The sequence below is a fragment of the Podarcis erhardii genome (genome assembly GCF_964252035.2).
Source record: "Podarcis erhardii genome assembly, chromosome: 1".
Classification (NCBI taxonomy): Eukaryota; Metazoa; Chordata; class Lepidosauria; order Squamata; family Lacertidae; genus Podarcis; species Podarcis erhardii.
Window position 1 is genome coordinate 119,164,938 of NC_138497.1, and position 21,501 is coordinate 119,186,438.

General features: G+C 43.1%; 1 protein-coding gene across 3 annotated transcripts in view; it reads right to left on the reverse strand.

Annotated features, from left to right (window-relative positions):
* RAPGEF4 (Rap guanine nucleotide exchange factor 4) overlaps positions 1–21,501 on the reverse strand; it is a 170,127-nt gene that overhangs the window by 138,095 nt on the left and 10,531 nt on the right. For 2 of the 3 annotated variants that reach the window (XM_081864670.1, XM_081864672.1), the window contains exons 2-4: positions 16,667–16,809; positions 11,889–11,977; positions 2,441–2,587 (exon numbers count right to left, since the gene is read on the reverse strand). In XM_081864670.1, coding sequence (XP_081720796.1) covers positions 2,441–2,587; positions 11,889–11,977; positions 16,667–16,809 — 379 coding nt within the window. Of the gene's footprint in view, positions 1–2,440; positions 2,588–11,888; positions 11,978–13,083; positions 13,333–16,666; positions 16,810–21,501 lie in introns of those variants that run through there. The other variant, XM_081864671.1, reaches the window with a different exon arrangement.

Here is a 21,501-nt window from a genome sequence, read left to right on the forward strand (position 1 = left end):
ATGGAATCCCATGTAAAGCCAGAGTCCCTTCTCAATGATGTAAAGGCCTACAGGCTATGCAGCTCTTAGTGAGACACAAATATCACTTTCCCAGTACTTTTTAGGTCACATTTTAAAACCTTGAAAGTGTTTTCTCTGAAATGCCTGCCAGATTAGTACGTCAACACATGAATGATGCTTATTGAGCATGAAGACGTGACTAATTAAAAGCAGCAAGAGCTTCAACGGTTTCTCACCCATGTACTCTCAATTTCATTAATTTCATCTTCCTGCCAATTCTAAACTTCAACAAAGGTCTGACATCAGGATTCTCCCCACAACATAAGAAACAGTTAGCGGCATCCATACATCTGGGGCAGCGCAACAGAAGAAAAGCAAAGTTTGCCAAATAAAAAGTCATGTTGCAGATAAAAGGCCATTTTAACACTACCTGTGTTTAATACAAAGCCATTTTCATTTCAGCAAATTAAGTATGGAAAGCTAGCTAATTAAAACGAAAAACTATGTCATGGAATGTTCATAAGAAACACCAGTTAGCAAACTAGGGTGCATGGGTGGGGAGATAAAATAGCTACCCCTCTGCAAAATTTCTTAAAACCACATAATTTCATCTTATTTGGCTACCTAACATTACATATGCTTCCACTGCTCTCTATTAACGGCATTTTTGCATTTTAAATCTTGCTTATTGTAAAAAGCAACAAACAAATTCAAAATCTTCTCCTCATTATCATAAACTAAAGGAAAACTAGTATCAGTGGATTTAAAATAAATATTTGATTCATGGATGGCAGCAAAAATATGGTCCAGTTTGCACGCAACACTAAAAGCCAACCCATGGTTAAGCAAGGATGAGCAAGCATACAGGTACCCAGAGCAAAAGCCATGGCTGCTTTGTTCCTCTCCTGGTCCTGCTACCCAGAGTTAAGCCATTGTTCAGTTTATTGTTACGTAGGAAACCCAGGCCCATGGTTTGTTGCTCTCCCAATAAATCACAAGCTGTAATCAAAGTTTATTCTTGGCTTACAGTTCAAGGCTTGTTGGCGGAGGGAGGGGAGCCAATCCGCAAGCCATGGTTTGGATCAGGGGTCTGCAACCTTTAAGACAAAAAGAGCCACTTGGACCCGTTTCCGAAGAAAAAACAAACTGGGAGCCGCAAAACTCGTCATTATAAAAATAACTTTTTTTGTCACTTTTTAAAATTATTTCTTTGTTTGACCCCTCAGAATTACTCCTCATAGAAATAAACGTTAAATTAACAAGTTACCTTTTTGTGTGTGTGTGTTCTTCACTCCCCTTCAAAACAGTGACCAGCGTACATGCCCCCTTTCAATGCAGTGACCAGCGTACATGCCCCTTACAATGTAGCGGGTGGGCGGGAAGGTGACGTCGGGACGGTGCGTGACTAACGCACGCACTGCCCCCATGCGATGTCACAGCCAGTACAGCGCCCGCCACAGTGGGGAGTGTCGGGGCGCACAATGCGCTTCCTCCCCTCGCTAGTATCCGCCCCGGAGCCGCGGCAAAGGCGTAAAAGAGCCACATGCGGCTCCGGAGCCGCGGGTTGCAGACTCCTGGTTTGGATGTAATGCTAAGCCAAACCATGGCTTAGCTCTGGGTAGCAAGTCAGGACCAAGGGACAAGCAGAGAGGCTGTGATTTCTGCCCTGGCTGTTCACTCTTGCTAAGCCATGTTTTGGCTTAGAGGCGAGTGCAATTGAGGCCTGCGTGGAGCAGGCGCTGATAAAACTACAAAAATTCAGTAATTTCTTAGGGCTCGAGAGAAAATGGGAGATTGCTTTAATGACCGAACCAATTTATTTTATGTGATGTTACAACAGTACACAACAGACAACTATATGAAGAAATGGCCATTGGGGTTTTTTTTTTAAGAAAGGGCAACCATATATATATTTTTCCACATTATGAACTAGTATGTTATGACTTGTTAAGTTTCATAACATTGGTACAAATATGTCACCTCCTTCTTTCAGCAATTACTTGTATGCATGTTATATATTCTTGTTTTATGTAACAAACACATACTTTCAGAGCTGGCCTAACAACTAATTTGACAGTGGTACCTTGGTTTACGAACTTACATCTGTTCCGGAAGTCTGTTCTTAAACCAAAGCGTTCTTAAACCAAGGTGTGCTTTCCCATAGCAGCGGGGAACTCAATTTACAAATGGAACACACTCAACAGGAAGCGAAACATGTTCTTATTCCAAGGCAAAGTTCACAAACCAAAACATCTACTTCCGGGTTTGCAGTGTTCTTAATCCAAGTTGTTCATAAACTAAGCTGTTCTTAAACCAAGGTACCACTGTATTAGTCAAGGTTCCCTGTGCATTCCACATACATCTAATAACACAGCTAGGCTCCTTAAGCGCCATGTCTTCTCCCCATGTTATAATTCATTGAGTAGTCTTTTGAGCTTACCTCCCAAAGTGCCTTGAAATCCTTCTGTTCAATCCGCAGCAGCTCGCTGTTCTCCCTTGTAACAATAGTGGCATGGCGAGGGGTGTTATCCAAAATTGACTCTCCGAAAGCTGTTCCTATTCCCAATGTGCATATTGTCACAGCATCCTGTGAAGTTCAAGAGACATGAACTTATAAGCCTTTAGCTTCTGGAGGGTTTAACGCCACAGTCCTGTTAAAAAATTTGCAGCAGCCTTCGCTTGTAAACAAATATTCTAAGTCAGGCATAGGCAAACTCGGCCCTTCAGATGTTTTGGGACTACAACTCCCATCATCCCTAGCTAACAGGACCAGTGGTCAGGGATGATGGGAATTGTAGTCTCAAAACATCTGGAGGGCCGAGTTTGCCTATGCCTGTCCAAGTCATGCACAGCACAGTGGGGTTTTAGCAAAACCGTGTCTTAATTTGAACCAAAGCTCAGCATCAGAATGAATTTGTCTGCCCAATGCAAATCAGAGATTTTTGCCTATGAGAGAATAGCTTTCTATCACCACTGCCCAGTGCTCAAATTAGAAGGGAGGACCAGAGGGGGGGGGCAGGTCTCATCCTGCTACCTTTTGTGATATCCACCATATGTGGCCAGGGGGGGATAAAAATCAGTGATTTTAAAAATATTTTAAAACTCAGATTTTTAAAAATTTAAATCAGATTTTTTAAATTTAAATTGGATTTTTAAAATAAAATGCTTTTGGAGGAAAAATCTTTCTAGTTTTCTGTTTAAGTTACATTATAGTCCAAAGGTTCTTCTTCAGGAAATAAGGATTTGTTTTAAGTTTTTCATGTGTGCTAAAACTCAGTCTAAAAAAAACACACCATTTAACCACATCAGTTAACAAACATGGATACATATGCTATAATGTTATTGTTTAATTTAATAAATTGTTTAAATTGTTATTAAGTAAATGGTTATTCTTCTCCTTCAAATAAAGTACAGCAGAAAAGTTATCCAAATATAAACAGCTGGCTTATTGAACCTCACAATAATTTCATAACTATCTGTCTATGTATTTCTAATAGCATAACCAAATCAGTAATTTTGATAGAACTGTAAAAACTACTCTGAAAATTTATTCTTCCAAAAATGAAACCTTCATCTGGTTGTAAATATTAAGATTATTCCAGCAAAGATGAGTCTTTCTATAAAAATAAATAAATAAATAAATAAATCAAGTCTTACTGACTATCGATTTAAATCGTGAAATGAAATCCACCCTGATAGTGGCCCTTAGAAAGCTGAACACAATATGGCTAGCTCTTAGAAAGAGCTAAGAGGACCACAATATGGATAAACCTAGGGGGAAATCTCAAGAAGTGAAACTTAGGGATTTCACCCCACCTTTTCCTATCATAATTTAAGTTCTACCATTGTCAGCCCTCAAATACTTTCGGATTAGGCAGGCAGTGGGTGTTTCAGATCAGAGCGAACAGCTTATATGCATGTCCAAACCCCAGCTAGGTTTGCTGGCCACCCTTGTTGCTGTGCTATGAACAGCACCTGACATACAGAAATTAAGAATGAAAAGCACCTGGAAAACCCTTCCCTGCTTAAATTCCTATATACCATAATGATGTTACAAGCTATAGCAGCAGAGCTAAGAGAAGGGGCAGCTGCTGCCAACCCTAAGGCAGCACCTATATATAGCTTTTAACAATAGTCTTGATCTTTGCGGTCGAGAGCAGTTATAAAGCAACATACTCAGATAAGGTTTATTAAAAGAAATAACATTTACTGTCTATCCCTGATAGTATTCATCATAAGGGCTGACAACCAATTCTCTGCTTTTGTCTGAAAAGGGGAATTCACAGTTCAAAAACAAAGATAAATTAGATGTACAGGTTTCACTCAAGGTAGCCGAATTCAACATATCATCCATTTCAACTGAGGTAGGGATGTTCCTGCTCTCGACAACATCTAAGCTTTTTTTTATTCTGCCTTCCTTCTTCCTGGAAAAAAGATGTAACAATCTCAAATTCTCTCTTCTCTAAGAAAACCTCTTTTTTTAAAAAAAGGAAACAGTAAACAACACAGGAAAGTCCGTAATTTCTTGTTATTTTACTATCCGTGAACCTGGTGACATAAATCAAAGGTTCAATTTAGATAGTAACAGATCAGGATGGAGAAGTGGAGAGGGGGGAAACTGGGTTCATATATCAAAGAAAAAGAATCTGAGGTTTTAGGAAAGAAGGGGCTTAAAACAAAATCTGCTTCGGTCAGGAAGCAAACCCATTCGACACCCTAGACTTCAGAGTCCTAATTTCTTTCTGTTCCCTGTTTCTACATCTACCATCCTTGGGAAAATGGGGCACCTGGGGCCTATTATAGGCTGGTTAACATGGCTCCCAAAGAACCCCCGCTGTTCCCATGGATTGGCTTTGAGAATGTTATCAGATGCCTTGCTCTACGCTTCCCCCTCCCCAACCGCCTGCTACCCCAGAAGCTGCAGGGGATCCCCATTCCTGGGTGCCACAGGAGGGCTGGGTCAGCCACAGAACCGTCTAAAAAGAAGGCAAGCGTTTCTTAAAAACACACACACACACACACACACACACACACACACACAGTGAAAGGTGCGTTTGTTTTGCAACCCACAGATTTGCTATTCTGGCAAAGCGTGAAGTTCACATCACGAATCTCAAACCTGCATTCCATAGCACACCTGAATGCCTCAAATCCTACAGACACCTTTTGGTTTTAAAAGGTCAGTGTTGTGGTTTCAAGAGGAGACCAGATAGCCTTGAGCTCAAATAAATAAATAAAAACCACATCACCCAGTTTTGTAATGTTCATTTTGAAACACCTTGCAAAATTATTCATAGCAGCAGGTAAGTGCAGTTACCGTATTTTTCGCTCTATAAGACGCACCAGACCACAAGACGCACCTGGCTTTTGGAGGAGGAAAACAAGAAAAAAAAAAATTCTGAATCTCAGAAGCCAAAACAGCAAGAGGGATCGCTGCGCAGTGAAAGCAGCAATCCCTCTTGCTGTTCTGGCTTCTGGGATAGCTGCGCAGCCTGAATTTGCTGCATAAAACGCACACACATTTCCCCTTACTTTTTAGGAGGGAAAAAGTGAGTCTTATAGCGCAAAAAATACGGTATTTTATGCTTATAAAGTCAGGTAATTTTCTATTTGTTTCATTGTCAGTGATCTTGCACGAGCTATCAGGTTCCGGCAAGCACCCTGGATATGATCCTTACTGCAAACTCTAATATGAAAGTTGTAGGCTAACTTGTACAGTTTGTAGAATAGCATACAGTCGTACCTTGTTTGTCGAACACCTTGATACTCGTACGTTTCGGCTCCCAAACAATCAAAACCCGGAAGTGAGTGTTCCGGTTTTTGAACTTTTTTGGGAAGCCAAACGTCCGATGCGGCTTCTGCAGGGCCGGATTTAGGTTTGATGAGGCCCTAAGCTACTGAAGGTAATGGGGCCCTTTATATGTCCAACTGTCCTTTGTCAACAGCAAATTGTCACTGTTTTTTGTGTTGAATATATGCTATTTATGAACCTAATAGGTATCTAAAGTCATTTGCACATAACAAAGTACGTATTTTATCAAAGTAATTGTTAAACTGAAATACAATTAAGAAGTAGTATATTAATAGTGAAATACAAATAAGAAGTAGTATATGGGGGAGGGAGAGAGAGCAGGGCTCTAAGCTATACAGTAGTTTGTTTAGCTTATACGTATATCCAGCACTGGGCTTCTGCTATAGTTTCTGGCGCGCCTGTGCAATCAGAAGCTGTGCATTGGTTTCTGAACATTTCGGAAGTTGAATGGACTTCCGGAACACATTCTGTTTGAAAACCAAGGTACAAGACTATTCGGTTTGTGCCTCAGAGGATGATCGCAATGCTTTCATTGCATGTCATTTCAAACAGCATGGAATGCAAGATTAAACCCCATGGAACCTCACAGCGAAGGGTCCCCAGCAACACTTTCTGGAGTCAACTATCCAAACAGGATTGGAAGCACTGCAAAGCAATACTGCCCAGCTCCAACTTGGAGAGCCAATCCAAGCCATGATTAGAAGCCGCTTGAAACCTGCTTGGAAAGAGATTTACTGTAGAAATATTTAAAAATATTTAAAAATATTTAAAAAAACTGGGGGAAATTAGACCCACCCACCCAATAAATGTGTCTTGCATGTGATGCTAAGCTTCTTACTTTCTAATTTATGGGTTTTGTCCAGCTAGAACTCAATGGATGACTAACAATGACAACCACCCTATATATTTTATTTATACCCTTTCCTACAGCAACCTGAGGGACACGGGTGGCGCTGTGGGTTAAACCACAGAGCCTAGGACTTGCCAATCAGAAGGTCGGCAGTTCAAATCCCCGTGACGGGGTGAGCTCCCGTTGCTCGGTCCCTGCTCCTGCCCACCTAGCAGTTTGGAGCACGTCAAAGTGCAAGTAGATAAATAGGTACCGCTCCAGTGGGAAGGTAAATGGCGTTTCTGTGTGCTGCTCTGGTTCGCCAGAATACAATTAAGACGTAGTATATTAATAGCGAAATACAATTAAGAAGAAGTATATTGGGGGGGGAGGCAAGAGAGCAGAGCCCTAAGCTATACTGTAGCTTGTTTAGCTTATACGTATATCGGCACTGGGCTTCTGCTATTGTTTCCAGAGTGCCTGCGCAATAGGAAGCCAATCCTGGTCATCTAGCAGTTCGGAAGCATGTCAAAGTGCAAGTAGATAAATAGGTACTGCTCCGGCGGGAAGGTAAACAGTGTTTCCATGTGCTGCTCTGGTTCGCCAGAAGCGGTTTAGTCATGCTGGCCACATGACCCGGAAGCTGTATGGCGGCTCCCTCGGCCAATAAAGCGAGATGAGCACCGCAACCCCAGAGTCGGCCACGACTGGACCTAATGGTCAGGGGTCCCTTTACCTTTACAGCAACCTACAAACACTTCTTATGGGAAATGTTTGTTTTTTTAAGCTGTGGTCCGTCCTATACATACTTTCCAGGGAGTAAATTCAACTGAACTCAGTGAGGCTTACTTCTGAGTAGGCTTGTGTTGTTAAAAGCCGTTTCTTTTACTGTACCACCAGGCAAATTTATTTCACATGGTGTATTCAACAAACTGCACCATAATCTTGAATGTCCAGCCTGTCCTAACTCATTTATTGTCTTCTCTGGGCCACAAAGGTTACAAATTGCTTGAAGTGGGAATGGGAGGAGGAGAAAAACTTCAAAAGCTGATATTCTATATCTTAGGGGGAAATACTTGAATGTTAGACCCCTTTGATCCCAATAAGCTATTGTCTGTTAACCAGCACATAAAGCCTATACAGTATCTTTACACAGAAAAGGTCTTAAAAAGCGCAACAATCATTCTTTTTTCTTTGGGGGGGAGGGAGTGGAGTAGGCAAGCAGAACGATTTGCCTCTTAGAAACCCTTTCAGGTTTTTCTCCATCCTGAAAAAATGCTTAGCATTTATCCTTTACTTCTGGGCTGCGGAGCCTGTGGTCCTCCTTAGGTAACTCCCATCAACTCCAACCAGCATGAACAATTATCAAGAGTAACGTGAGCGGCAGTCTGGTAACATCTGGTAGGCCCACAGGTTCCTCCTCTCTGCTTTATCTGATACTTCTAAAATGCCTGTGACAAGATTCTGGGTGACTGACAGGTAGAATCGCAGGCATTCTACCGGCTGTCTATATGCTTCTGCTGCTCTTCGCCCCCTGCCAGTTCCCAAACTTACAATGGTACCTCGGTTTGAGAACAGTCCGGTTTAAGAACGACTTGGTTTACAAGCTCCGCAAAACCGGAAATAGTGTCTTGGTTTGAGAACTTTACCTCAGTCTAAGAACGGTGGAAGGACACCGGCGGCCTCATTAGGGAAAGCACGCCTTGGTTTAAGAACGGTTTTGGTTGAAGAACGGACTTCTGGAAAGGATTGAGTTCGTAAACCGAGGTACCACTTCTTCTGCCAAGTGCAACGAAGGAGCTAGAAGTACAGGTGATGACCATTTCAGGTGGGGGTTCCATGTCCTGCCCCCAGCACCCCATTCCGCTCTCTTCTGGGTCCAAAAGGACACATGCATCAATTGGACATGCCTAAAATGGTCTGCCGCCTCTATCCCACACTGCACATGGCCAGAAGACACAAGATCTACCCACCCTGGGTGATAGACTACATGGGATTGGCAGAAATGACTGGCAGAATCCGAGACCTAATGGCGAGAAACTAATGGCGAGGATTTGCTGAATTAATAATTTGAATTGGGATACAAAAAGGGGAGGTATGAGGAGGTCTGGGAAGTAAGTTAAAAGAAAATAAGTGAATGGAATTTTATGTGTTTTAAAATTGTTTTAGTTTTGTATTTTTGTTATATTTTGTTTTTTCTTTTTGTATAATCCTTGAAACGTCAATAAATATATTTTTTAAAAAAAAACAAACAGAATGCCAACCATCTCCTTGCTTATGCCAACAGTGGCAAAATCAGACGGGCAGTTGTGGCTTCCTGTTTCCTCTGCTGCTTCTGTAACAATGAGTGGGGAGCTGGCATATGTGCAAGTGACTAAAATGTGTTGGGGAGGGGGATTAATGGGCTGTCCTTGTTTTTGTTTTTATTGTGCATTTTGTGGTTTTATATTGAGATTTTAATGTCGTGAACTGCCCTGAGACCTGCAGGTATACAGTGGTATACAAGTTTAATAATAATAAAAATAATAAGATGACAAGAAGAAGAAGAAGCAGCAGCAGCTACTGTCACCCCTAATGTGGCCAAACCAGTACCCATGAACTGCCATCGCTATCCTACTTGGACAGCCATCGTATGCCCACAGAGATTTAGGTAGGCTAGATTTTATTGCCTTGTAAACCTTGTAGGTTTGGTCCCATAAACAAGCACGAATTCCCATAGAAAGAAAAATGCTATAACTGCATGGGCACTTAAGCTGGCCTATTTTCATGCGATTAAAAAAAGAAAAGAAAAAAATCTTAATGCATTCTCGTACTGCCCTCTTGTGGCATGCCATCATTCTACAGATATTCATACAATCCAGTATTACACTTGCCTGTGAAATTCTGAGTTTATTATTTCCCTAAACCAACTGCTGGTACAGCGGTACCTCGGCTTTCGAACGCCTCCGTAGTCGAACGTTTCAGAACCCAAACGCCAAAAACCCAGAAGTAAATACCTTGGTTTTCAAACGCTCCTCGGAAGTTGAACAGGAAACGCAGCTTCTGTTTTGAGTTTTTCTGTATTGAGGCTTCCATTTTGAGGCTTCCACCTTCAGTTTTCAAATGTTTCGGATCTCGAATGGACTTCCAGAATGGATTACATTTGAAAGCCGAGGTACCACAGTATATTTCATGTCTAAACTGGAGGGGGGTTGATTTCTAGTACACATATCCAGGTTGGGGGTTTTTTATTTTTAAGCAGGAACTGAGTTCCCTTACTTTAAACAATTACTGTATTTTTTGCTCTATAAGACTCACTTTTTCCCTCGTAAAAAGTAAGGGGAAATGTGTGTGTGTGTCTTATGGAGCGAATGCAGGCTGCGCAGCTATCCCAGAAGCCAGAACAGCAAGAGGGATCGCTGCTTTCGCTGCGCAGTGATCCCTCTTGCTGTTCTGGCTTCTGGGATTCAGAATTTTTTTCTTCTTGTTTTCCTCCTCCAAATACTAGGTGCGTCTTATGGTCTGGTGTGTCTTATAGAGCGAAAAATACGGTAGTTGTTTTGTCGAGGGCGGATAGGCTGGAATGGATACACACCCAACACCCAAGCCAAAAATCCACCTATATCTGTAATCAATAAGGTAAAGGGACCCCTGACAGTTAGGTCCAGTCGCGAATGACTCTGGGGTTGCAACGCTCATTTCGCTTTACAGTCTGAGGGAGCCGGTGTTTGTCCGCTTCTGCAGACAGTTTTTCTGGGTCATGTGGCCAGCATGACTAAGCCGCTTCTGGCGAAGCCAGAGCATCACACAGAAACACCCTTTACCTTCCCGTCAGAGGGGTACCTATTTATCTACTTGCACTGCATGCTTTCGAACTGCTAGGTACGCAGGAGCTGGGACTGAACAACGGGAGCTCACGCCATAGCGGGGCCTCGATCTGCCAACCTTCCGATCGGCAAGTCCAAGCAGCACAGTAGTTTAAACCACAGCACTACCAGCGTCCCCGTAAAGTTGTGGCCATTTCTAACCCAGATCGTGGTCTGCTTGAGTTTATGAATCACATCTTACATTTAGCCACTGCATGGGGAGGGAGGTGGTGCTGCCACTAGGCCCGCAATAAACAAACTTTGTGGCGAGTTCCCCCACCGTTTTTTCCAGGGGGAAAAAAGCTTAGATCCTTTGGTTTAAAATGTTAAACATATGAGATGCCACTGCATATGAGAGGCCAGAAGTTAGGAATGTAAGAAGAGCTAGTGGCCCATCTAGGCCTACTTCATGTTCTCTAGGTGGGCCACCAATGCCCATGAGAAGCCCATAAGCATGACCAGAGCCCAAACAGCACTCTTCCCATGTGTGATTCCCAGTGGCTGAAATTCAGAAGCATCCAACCATCACTGAGACCTGCACAGGAAGAGCACGAAAATCCAAGAGGATTCCAACACTATACCAATATCTGCTGAGTTCCTCCCTTGCTGCTTCAACTTCTGTCCCCATAAAAATCAGCCATATAACATTAGACAGCTGTTTTCAGAGACAAACAAAAGTGATGGGTTTCCCCACACACACTTTCAGTTCAGCTCCATCTTAATTGTCCGCCCCCCCACCACACAATATTTACTTGTATACATGGCATTTTGCAAATTATCATAAAAATACAGATCCCTTCATAGGAAGCTGTTTCGTACGGAGACAGATCATTGGTTTTTTCCAGCTCAAAATTGTCTACTCTGAGTGGCAGAGGCGCTCCAGGCCTTTAGGCAGGCCCTGCCTCCTCGCTGAAGAATGGAAATCCTTGAAGAGTCAACCCTCTGGTTTTTAGTAGAGGACTGGATCGCCTTCCTTTTTTTCTCTTTCAGGACATGTCTGTGGTAAGCAAGCATGATTTTCTTGGGAGGGGGAGGCAAGGCTCCGATTCCTTGTTAGGGTCCGACTCTGGGCTGCAATCTGCACATTTCAGAGTCCCTGGTTGCTAAACTCTGGCTTTTGAATCTGTGCCCAAGTCACAGATGGTTAGGATCATGACACAGACTCCCTCGCCCACAGTAGTAACAAAAAGAAATTGAGAAGCGCTCACAAAATATTTCACATCTGAAAGCAATTCACACTGCTACCACAGACATTTGATATTTGACACCAGTGTCAATGTGTGTGTGTGGTGAGGGGTGGGAGAAAGAGCACAATATCGACAAAACTCCTCAACAGTTTTATCCAGTTGTAGGGTAGCATTTTCTTCAGACAATTGAAGCCATGTCAGAGATGTAATTTTACCTGATGGTTGCTTGTATCAGAAACTTTAACATCCAAAGATCCCGTCAGCACGGCATACCAATTTGTTCCAATATCACCTTGGCGAAATACTGTAAGAGAAAGAGAAAGAATGAAAGAAAAGAAAAAGAAAAGAAAAGAAAAAGAAAAGGACTCAGGTTAAAAGGTATATTCAACCACCATTACTATACGACGATGCAGGGAATGCATCTGTTTCCGAACAACTGATTCTTAACTTGTATGGTGACTAACCATAGCTGTTGACATACCATATAGTAACTATATGGTTGATGCTGACTAATGTGTGACAACTGCTTTCTAACAAGGGGCAAATCTATATTAATATTACTTCTCTTTCCTTAAAAAACAAACTATGGGTTCTACAGTACTATGGGTGGGGACAGGGAACCCCTAAAAGAATGTTTAGCACCCACATCAAACTAAACCCTCAGGATTACTTAAAGTTTGACAGTTAAACTGGTTAAAAAAAAAGATTTATTTATTTTTTTAAAATGTAGACCCTCCCTTATTGCTTTCTACCGATATCCCATCATAAACAACAAAACGGGGGGGGGGGTGCAGGTTAAACCATCAGTGCACAAAGTTTGCACAATGAACCATTTCACCCATTTTGATGTTCAGATCAGAAGTTATACTTTCAAGGAGACAGAACAGTTTCCAAAACCTCTATATTTGGATTAGGTTTGCCTTTTTACTGCCCGTGTTTTCCCATCTCTACTGCTACTTTGGTACCTCCCCTCAACCCCCCACCTTTCTTATTCTTCTTTCTCAAACATGGCTTAGAGCAGGGGTCAGCAAACTTTTTCAGCAGGGGGCTGGTCCAGACCTTGTGGGGGACCAGACTATATTGGGGGGGGGGAGAACAAATTCCTATGCCCCACAAATAACCCAGAGATGCATTTTAAATAAAAGCACACATTCTACTCATGTAAAAACACGCTGATTCCCGGACCGTCCGCGGGCCGGATTTAGAAGGCGACTGGACCAGATCCGGCCCCTGGGGCTGAGTTTGCCTACCCATGGCCTAGAGTGCATCATAAAGCCTACTCTGTAGTGGTGAAGGCAGAGAAGAAATCTCTGGGTCTTTACATTCTTGTTTGTATAGTTACTGGACTTTTGCATTTTGCCCCCACCCCTTCTTTGGAAAGGTTAGAGAATCTTTGGTAACTTGCCAAACTTTTCTTTTCTTCATTCAGATAGATGCATTCGCAATGGCTCTGACCTTGACTCCACCACTGGTGTTGAGTTAATAGCAGAAGCATTCTCTTCATGTTAATTTTGTGTTTGTTTTGGATGAGCGTCAGTTTCTGACACCCAATAATGTGGGCAGGGTACATGGTTCAGTTCATGCCCGCAACATGTCTGTTCAACCCATGGTTCATCTTGTCTAGACCTGAAGATCCAGGAGACATTCCTGGCCTATTTGCATCATATAATCAATGTTTCCTTGGGACCAAGCACTGGGGGTGGATACAGCTAAAAAGAGACAGTACTCTCTCTCTCTTTTTAAAGAGAACCACAGGCTAATCTTTTGTTTTTATTCATTCATTTAATTTCTATACTGCTCTTCATCCAAGAAGCACAGGGTGATTTAAAATATTAAAATACAAAAATACATAAGACAGTAACAAATGAAAGAACACCCCCTCCCCAACACACAGTTTAAAAGGTCATCAACTGTTGATGGCCTTGGGGAAGAGGAATGTGCTTGCCTGGCGCCTAAAGATATGTAATGAAGAGGCCAGGCAAGTCTTCCAGGGGAGAGCATTCCACAAATGGGGAGCCACCACAAAAAAGGCCCGTTCTTGTGTTCCAGCCCTCTGGACCTCTCACAGAAACACATGAAGAAGCTACGTACCCCTTCAGAGGGATTATAACCCTCAAGAGCAGGCACCCTCCCATCTATCGGTTCTAGGGAACCACTCACTAGCAGCGCCTCAGTCTTATCTGGATTGAGCTTCAGTTTGTTAGCTTTTATCCAGTCCATTACTGAGGCAAGACAACAGTCCAGTATACACCTGCCACATCTGCAGACGTACAGGAGCCGTCAGCATATTGCTGACAATGCACGCCAGAACTCCGTTGTGGCCAAGGTGGATGGTGGCTGTGGAACTTCTTCGGTTATTGCATGATGCAAGTTCAGTTTGGAGCTGTTTAATTTGGCATCCAGTCAGAGATGGCTTTGCTTGTCCGGACTAATTACCTTTACCAGGAGAGATATGGATTGGGGGGAGTAAGATCTTGCTGGTTCTTCTAGATCTCTTGGCAGCTTTTAGTAACCTTCAGGACACAACTGTGTGGGTTGAGCTTCTCTGCAATTATTCTACTCACTGCAGGATTCTATGACTGGCATAGGCAAACTCAGCCCTCCAGATGTTTTGGGACTACAACTCCCATCATCCCTGACCACCGGTCCTGTTAGCTAGGGATGATGGGAGTTGTAGTCCCAAAAAATATGGAGGGCCGAGTTTGCCTATGCCTGTTCTATGAAGTGGTAACTGGAGCTTGTTGTTGCTTCCTGTGGGAGACCTTTCTGTGGAATTCTACAGAGATCTATTCTGGTTTCCTGGGCTTTCAAAACATTTACATGAAACTGTACAGAGAGGTGATGTCAAATAATGACGCCATGTGATTGACAGGCGGGTGGCCCCAATGTTTCTTAAATTTACCCCATGGAGCCAAAAATTGGTTTTTCATCTCTGCGCTATGCCGATACAATCCCAGAAATAAATACAGCCTCCTTGATTGACTTTTCTTCCCTTGAAGAGGTGCAAAACTCATGCCTCGAGGGTAACAAAGGAAAGAGTACAGATGACCAAAACACCACAATGGGAGAAGAAGTCATGACAGAAGCTGTTTCCATTGAAAAGCATTGTGTCTGGAATGATGGGCAGGGGGTCTAGAGCAAGAGGCAGATTTAGGGGAGCACAATCAGTTCGTCCGCACTGGGTGCCGAGCCGAGAGGGCATCATAACAATAATGAACAACAGAAGGGGGGGGGGGGAGACACACAAAATTTTGGCATTGCACAGGGGGCCGCCAAAATTTTAAAGCCCAAAGTCTGCCACTGATGGAGCCGGGTTGTTAGGCCACATCCTGGAAAACTGTCATGTCCCACAAATATGGAAGAGGATGAAACCATGGCTTCTATCACCTTGCTTCTGTTATGGTCCTGTTCTCACATTCATCTCCCATCTGCTGTGCAGCAAGTCAAGAATCCTTCTTGCTTCAGCAAACAGGAGAGGGGGAGGCAGGAAAACAGATGTGGGGTGGGCAGGACTGAGTCAGGAGAAACTGTGGTAGCATTATCTTTCAGAGCTGTGTGGCTTGTCTCTCCAGACGGCAACCTAGAAGCCATATGTGACTTTTCTGTCTATGGTGATTGATGAGCGATAGCTAGTTTACAAGTAGTCATCACTTGATATTTAAGCGGCATTCTAGTAATCTTAGCATTGTAACAGTTTTCTCCCTTCTCCTTCTCCCTCCAGAGCCCTGCTCCTGGCCCTTCTGTCACTAAACACCTATTAGGAACCTCCCCTTGTACGCAAAGAACTGCTATACTGTACGATGCTGGCCACTTAAAAGAGATCACTTCAAAGGTCCATCTCAGAAAGGATGGCAATGGAAAGTTTGGGTTCCAGCTCTTCCTGAGCATCTAACGCATGGGTAGGCAAACTAAGGCCCGGGGGCCAGATCCGGCCCAATAGCCTTCTAAATCCGGCCCACAGATGGAATCAGCATGTTTTCACATGAGTAGAATGTGTGCTTTTATTTAAAATGCATCTCTGGGTTATTTGTGGGGCGTAGGAATTCGTTTATTTTTTCCTCCTTCAAAATATAGTCCGGCCCCTCACAAGGCCTGAGGGACAGTGGACCGGCCCCCTGCTGGAAACGTTTGCTGACCCCTGACCTAACGCAACACAGAAGGGTTGTTAGAGCTGACAAGGTATGGTTCCTCTATACCACTGCTAAGTAAACAGCAGTGGTGTTAATGCCAGACCTCCAGCCATTCACACTTCCTTATGATGAGGCTATGCCACAGATAGCTGAAGCCTTGGTGATGCATTCAATGACTCAGTAGTTTGACAGTGTCCCTGCTCAGTTTTCTTTGTATGTGACAGATGTATGTACATAATATTCTGCAGGTTTTGCTGTAGTTTATCAATGCTGCTTTTTAAGAAAACCAAAGTGCAAAGAGGAGGTAACAATATTTGGAAAGACTGACAAGTATGCACAGATGTAGTACTGATGATGGGGCAAACTGTGTGTCCTCCCTGTGTCATTAGCCTTTATCACTGTCAAGGCAGCATCTCAGTCAGAGTCTGGAAGTTTATTGTCAAGTGTTACCAGGCCCCTATGCAAAGATTTTGTAGACCAGAGTTTTCCCAAACTTGGGTCTCTGGCTGTTTTTGGACTACAACTCCCATCATCCCTAGTTAGCAAGACCAGTGGTCAGGGATGATGGGAATTGTAGTCCAAAAAACAGCTGGAGACCCAGGTTTGCTGTAGACTATTCTAACAATTGTAAAGGGTTTATTTACATAAAACTGAAGTATTTCCTATTAAAAATAAGAGTTTTCGCAAACTACATAGCGGAAATGGAAGTAAGATTTAAAAGACCGATAGTACTGTAGTCAAACTAACCACGGCTACAAAGAATGTTCTATGCTACCAACATTCTAATAATTCAGAGACCTTGTGATTTCTGGTTACTACTAAGAGATTTTCTTATCCACAGAAAGAGAGAAAAAACATCTTACGTGTAATTCCCTTTTCCAGATTTTCGTAATAGCCACAGAGACATATTTGCTGGAGAAGATTTGGATGAAACTTCTCAAAAGCTTTCACTTCTTTCAGCCGGGTGAATATAATATCCACATCTTCACCAGAGCGCTCCAAAGGCCTGCAAGGACAGAAATGAGATGTTTGCCTGTCTATCAAATAATGGGTTCATTTTTCTTTATAGGTTACCTTTTCCCAAAGGCTATGGATGATTAATACACACACACAAACACACACCCTCAACCCTTCAGCAACAGATACCAACCTATCCTAGGCTATAAGTGTTAGTACAGCAAGGAGAGGGACGCGGGTGGCGCTGTGGGTAAAACCTCAGTGCCTAGGACTTGCTGATCGTATGGTCGGCGGTTCGAATCCCCGCGGTGGGGTGAGCTCCCGTCGTTCGGTCCCAGCTCCTGCCCACCTAGCAGTTCGAAAGCACCCCCAAGTGCAAGTAGATAAATAGGTACCGCTTTATAGTGGGAAGGTAAACGGCGTTTCCGTGTGCTGCTCTGATGCCGGTTCGCCGGAGCAACCTCGTCACACTGGCCACGTGACCCGGAAGTGTCTTCGGACAGCGCCGGCTCCCGGCCTCTTAAGTGAGATGAGCGCACAACCCTAGAGTCGGTCACGACTGGCCCGTACGGGCAGGGGTACCTTTACCTTTACCTTTACAGCAAGGAGATGATTATATCTCAACTAGCAACTTCAGAAAAGTGCTCCGACTCTGATGAGCCGCACAGAATTCTGAAATGCTTAAGTAGCTACTGAAAATATTTTTCGAGAGGCTCCTGACTATCAGCGCTTTGCAGCAAGGATTCAAGCAAACAGTTAAATTTAGTCAAAACAAAAAAAAATTCCTTCCAGTAGCACCTTAAAGACCAACTAAGTCAGTTCTTGGTATGAGCTTTCGTGTGCATGCACACTTCTTCAGATACACTGAAGGTGCTACTGGAAGGAATTTTTTTTGTTTTGACTATGGCAGACCAACACGGCTACCTATCTGTAGTTAAATTTAGGTTTGCACAGTGGATTAAAGCACTCTGCCGCCCTAGCACAACAAACTCAATTCTTAAAAAGAAACTGAGATTTTTATGGTTAGGAAGGTGATGGGAAAATGCATTGAAAAGTAATGAACAAATAATGAATGGGACAAACAAATCAGGATGGATGGAGGATGAATACTTATTGTCTTACAACCTTCCCACAAATGAATCAGAATAAATATTAAATAAAGACTATGTGCAATGGAACCATCATGTAAGCTTTGTGCAAACAAGTCAGGATGAATGCTTAATAAACAGGTAATCTAGAAGAACCCAAAGAGTACAGCTGATGCATTACTCCAACCTGCAAACATTGAAAAATGAAAACCTCCATTTACTGGCCTGGTTCACAAATCACAGCAAAATCAAACTTTGGTTTACTAGGATCACTCAACCATTCTGGCTCCCAGGGAGGAGCTCACATCCGTTTCTCCCCTGTCCTTCTAGCAAAGCATGGTATGGCACCTAAACAAAGATTAATTTAGCATATCACCTGAATCCAGGATCGCGGTTAAACTCCCTCCCCTTTAAGCACAATCTGTTGCCATTGAAGATCATAGTTAAGGAAGAGTGGCTTTCGCCCCGATCCCCAGTTTGGATGATAAGCCAAACCTTCCCAGGTAGCTCCTGGGGCTGGTATTATAAGGCTTTACATCAGCGCCAAGTGCATGGGAAGCTGTTTCCAAATGTTACGGCTTTCACTGAGAGCACTTGTGGATGTCTTGTGTCCTCACTTGTCTAGGAAACAGCAGCAATTGACCCATCCCCAGAGCATTTTCATCAGCAAGGATTCTGAAATATACTCGGAGTCGAGAGTGGATTTCATGCTCTTTTTTCTTTTTTCTTTTTTAAAATAATTTTTATTGATTTTACAACATAAACAAAAAACAAATAAACATAACACGACTTCCCCAAACCTCCCCTTCACTGCATCCATATTTTAAAATTTTTAGCAATTCTTCATCCCATTTTTATATTTAATTCTCTTTAAAAAAATTCTATTTTATAAATTTCAATTTATAGCTGTAATTCTTTGTATCCAATCCCTTGACATCTTAACATTCCGAAATTTTACAACAATTTTTAAGATAGATTTTAAATTTTTTCCAGTCCTCCTCCACTGTCTCTTTCCTCTGGTCACGGATTCTGCCGGTCATCTCTGCCAGTCCCATAAATTCAGTCACCTTGGTCTGCCATTCTTCCAGAGTAGGTAATTCTTTAGTCTTCCAATACTTCGCCAAAAGGATTCTTGCTGCTGTTGTTGCATACATAAAAAAGGTCCTATCTTTCTTTGGTACCAATTGGCCGACCATGCCCAGGAGAAAAGCCTCCGGTTTCTTTACAAATGTCCACTTAAGGATTTTCTTAATTTCATTATAGATCATTTCCCAGTAGGCCTTAATCTTTGGGCAGGTCCACCAAAGGTGATAAAAAGTTCCTTCACATTCATTACACTTCCAACAATTGTTATTGGGCAAATGATATATCTTTGCAAGCTTGACTGGGGTCATGTACCACCTATAGATCATTTTCATTATGTTCTCTTTCAGGGCACTGCATGCCGTAAATTTAATACCTGTGGTCCATAACTGCTCCCAGTCAGCAAACATAATATCATGACCAATATCCTGTGCCCACTTAATCATAGCTGATTTAACCGTTTCATCCTGTGTATTCCATTTTAGCAGCAGATTATACATTCTAGACAAATTCTTAGTATTGGGTTCTAGCAATTCTGTTTCTAACTTTGACCTCTCCTTCTGAAATCCTAGTTTTCTGTCCTGCTTAAAAGTTTCATTGATCTGAAAATAATGTAACCAATCTCGGACTTTAGGTTTCAATTTCTCAAAACTCTGTAGTTTCAACTTTTCACCATCATATTCTATAATTTCACAATATTTTGGCCAATCTGTATCCATGTTCAGTCTTTTTACCGCCTTGGCTTCATGCTCTTTTTTCAGCTCATAGTGGTGAGGAGAAATGGAAGTTCCCCCAGAATGTCTGCTTTATATACATTATTTACACAATAGGCCCCACGTGATTGGCTAATTCCGGGATTCTCCTGTAGGCCAATCAGGTTGCGGATTCACTTCCATCTGGAGCTGGATTGGGTGGCTCCTGTGGACCAGTAAGACTGCTGCATTCTGAATCCTATTGTTCTAGGGCCAATCAGACTGCTGCATTCTGAATCCTATTGTTCTAGGACCAATCAGACTGCTGCATTTTGGATCCTATTCAACTCAGTACATAACAGATTCCAAAAGGAGGAAGGATTTGAATGACTTGCCACATGTTGCTTCTCGTTCAGCAAAGATGCATGAAGTAATAAACAATGGGGCATGTACTTGGGACAGTGCTCACATTTTATTATGGCAGGGAGAAAGCCATTCTTAATGGAATCTACACCCCCCTCCCACCCTCCCTGTTTTTGCCAATTTACTCCCCTCCCCACAATAGCTTTCCATAAACAATAGCTAAGGAAACCTTCACAAAATATGAAGAGTCTTTAGGATTATGTGCCAAAGTCTCACAGAAAGGGCCTACAAGTATAGCACGTGTACAAGTATAGCACGTGTCAACGAACACACTAAAATCAGTGCCGTTTTTATTTTTTTAATCTGCTAATCATTCCTGTCGGAACCGTGGGATGGAAAGCAGATGGACAAGCCCCCAGCTGGAGCACCCCCCTTCTCAGCCTTGCCACTGCGGAGATCCATCAGTCGTCCTCCTCCGACGTGCGTCTGCGACTCATGCTGGCATGCATGAGCACACGTTACTCTGCAGAGTAAGCACACAACAGATTTGGCTCGAGGCATGGATACTAGGCTACGTTTATTGTACATAAATCAGGACAAAGAAAACATGGCTTCTCTCCTTGTCGTTCTTCTCGGAGAGAGACAACACAAAAGCAAGACAGAGCGGATGTTCCGCTCACAAGACTCCAACAATCTGTGCTGGAATGTAAACAGACATGTGACATGTAACACTCCCACACATCTGCAGCGCAGGAGGAATGGAATTCCCAACAATTCCTTCTCATCTTGAAACCCCAAGGGGATGAGCCCTGCAGCCTTATTGTTGTCGTTTAGTCGTGTCCGACTCTTTGTGACCCCATGGACCAGAGCACGCCAGGCACTCCTGTCTTCCACTGCCTCCCACAGTTTGGTCAAACTCATGCTGGTAACTTCGAGAACACTGTCCAACCATCTCGTCCTCTGCCATCCCCTTCTCCTTGTGCCCTCTGTCTTTCCCAATATCAGGGTCTTTTCCAGGGACTTTTCTCTTCTCATGAGGTGGCCAAAGTATTGGAGCCTCAGCTTCACGATCTGTCCTTCCAGTGAGCACTCAGGGCTGATTTCCTCCAGAATGGATAGGTTTGATCTTCTTGCAGTCCATGGGACTCTCAAGAGTCTCCTCCAGCACCATAATTCAAAAGCATCAATTCTCTGGCGATCAGCCTTCTTTATGGTCCAGCTCTCACTTCCATACATCACTACTGGGAAAGCCATAGCTTTAACTATACGGACCTTTGTTGGCAAGGTGATGTCTCTGCAGCCTTGGATGTGCCCAAATAATCGTGCTTCTTTGATCAGGGAAGGAGCTTCGAAATGATGATGTTTCGGAAGAGTCTTCCCTCTGCTACCATTTCATAAACATTTCTCTCTACCTCCAGCACCCTCCCGGAGAATTAGGCCAGGGAGACCGAAACGCTGCCTCGAGAAAAGAGCCGGGTTCTGTGATCTGTACAGAATATGCAAGCATGTTTGCTT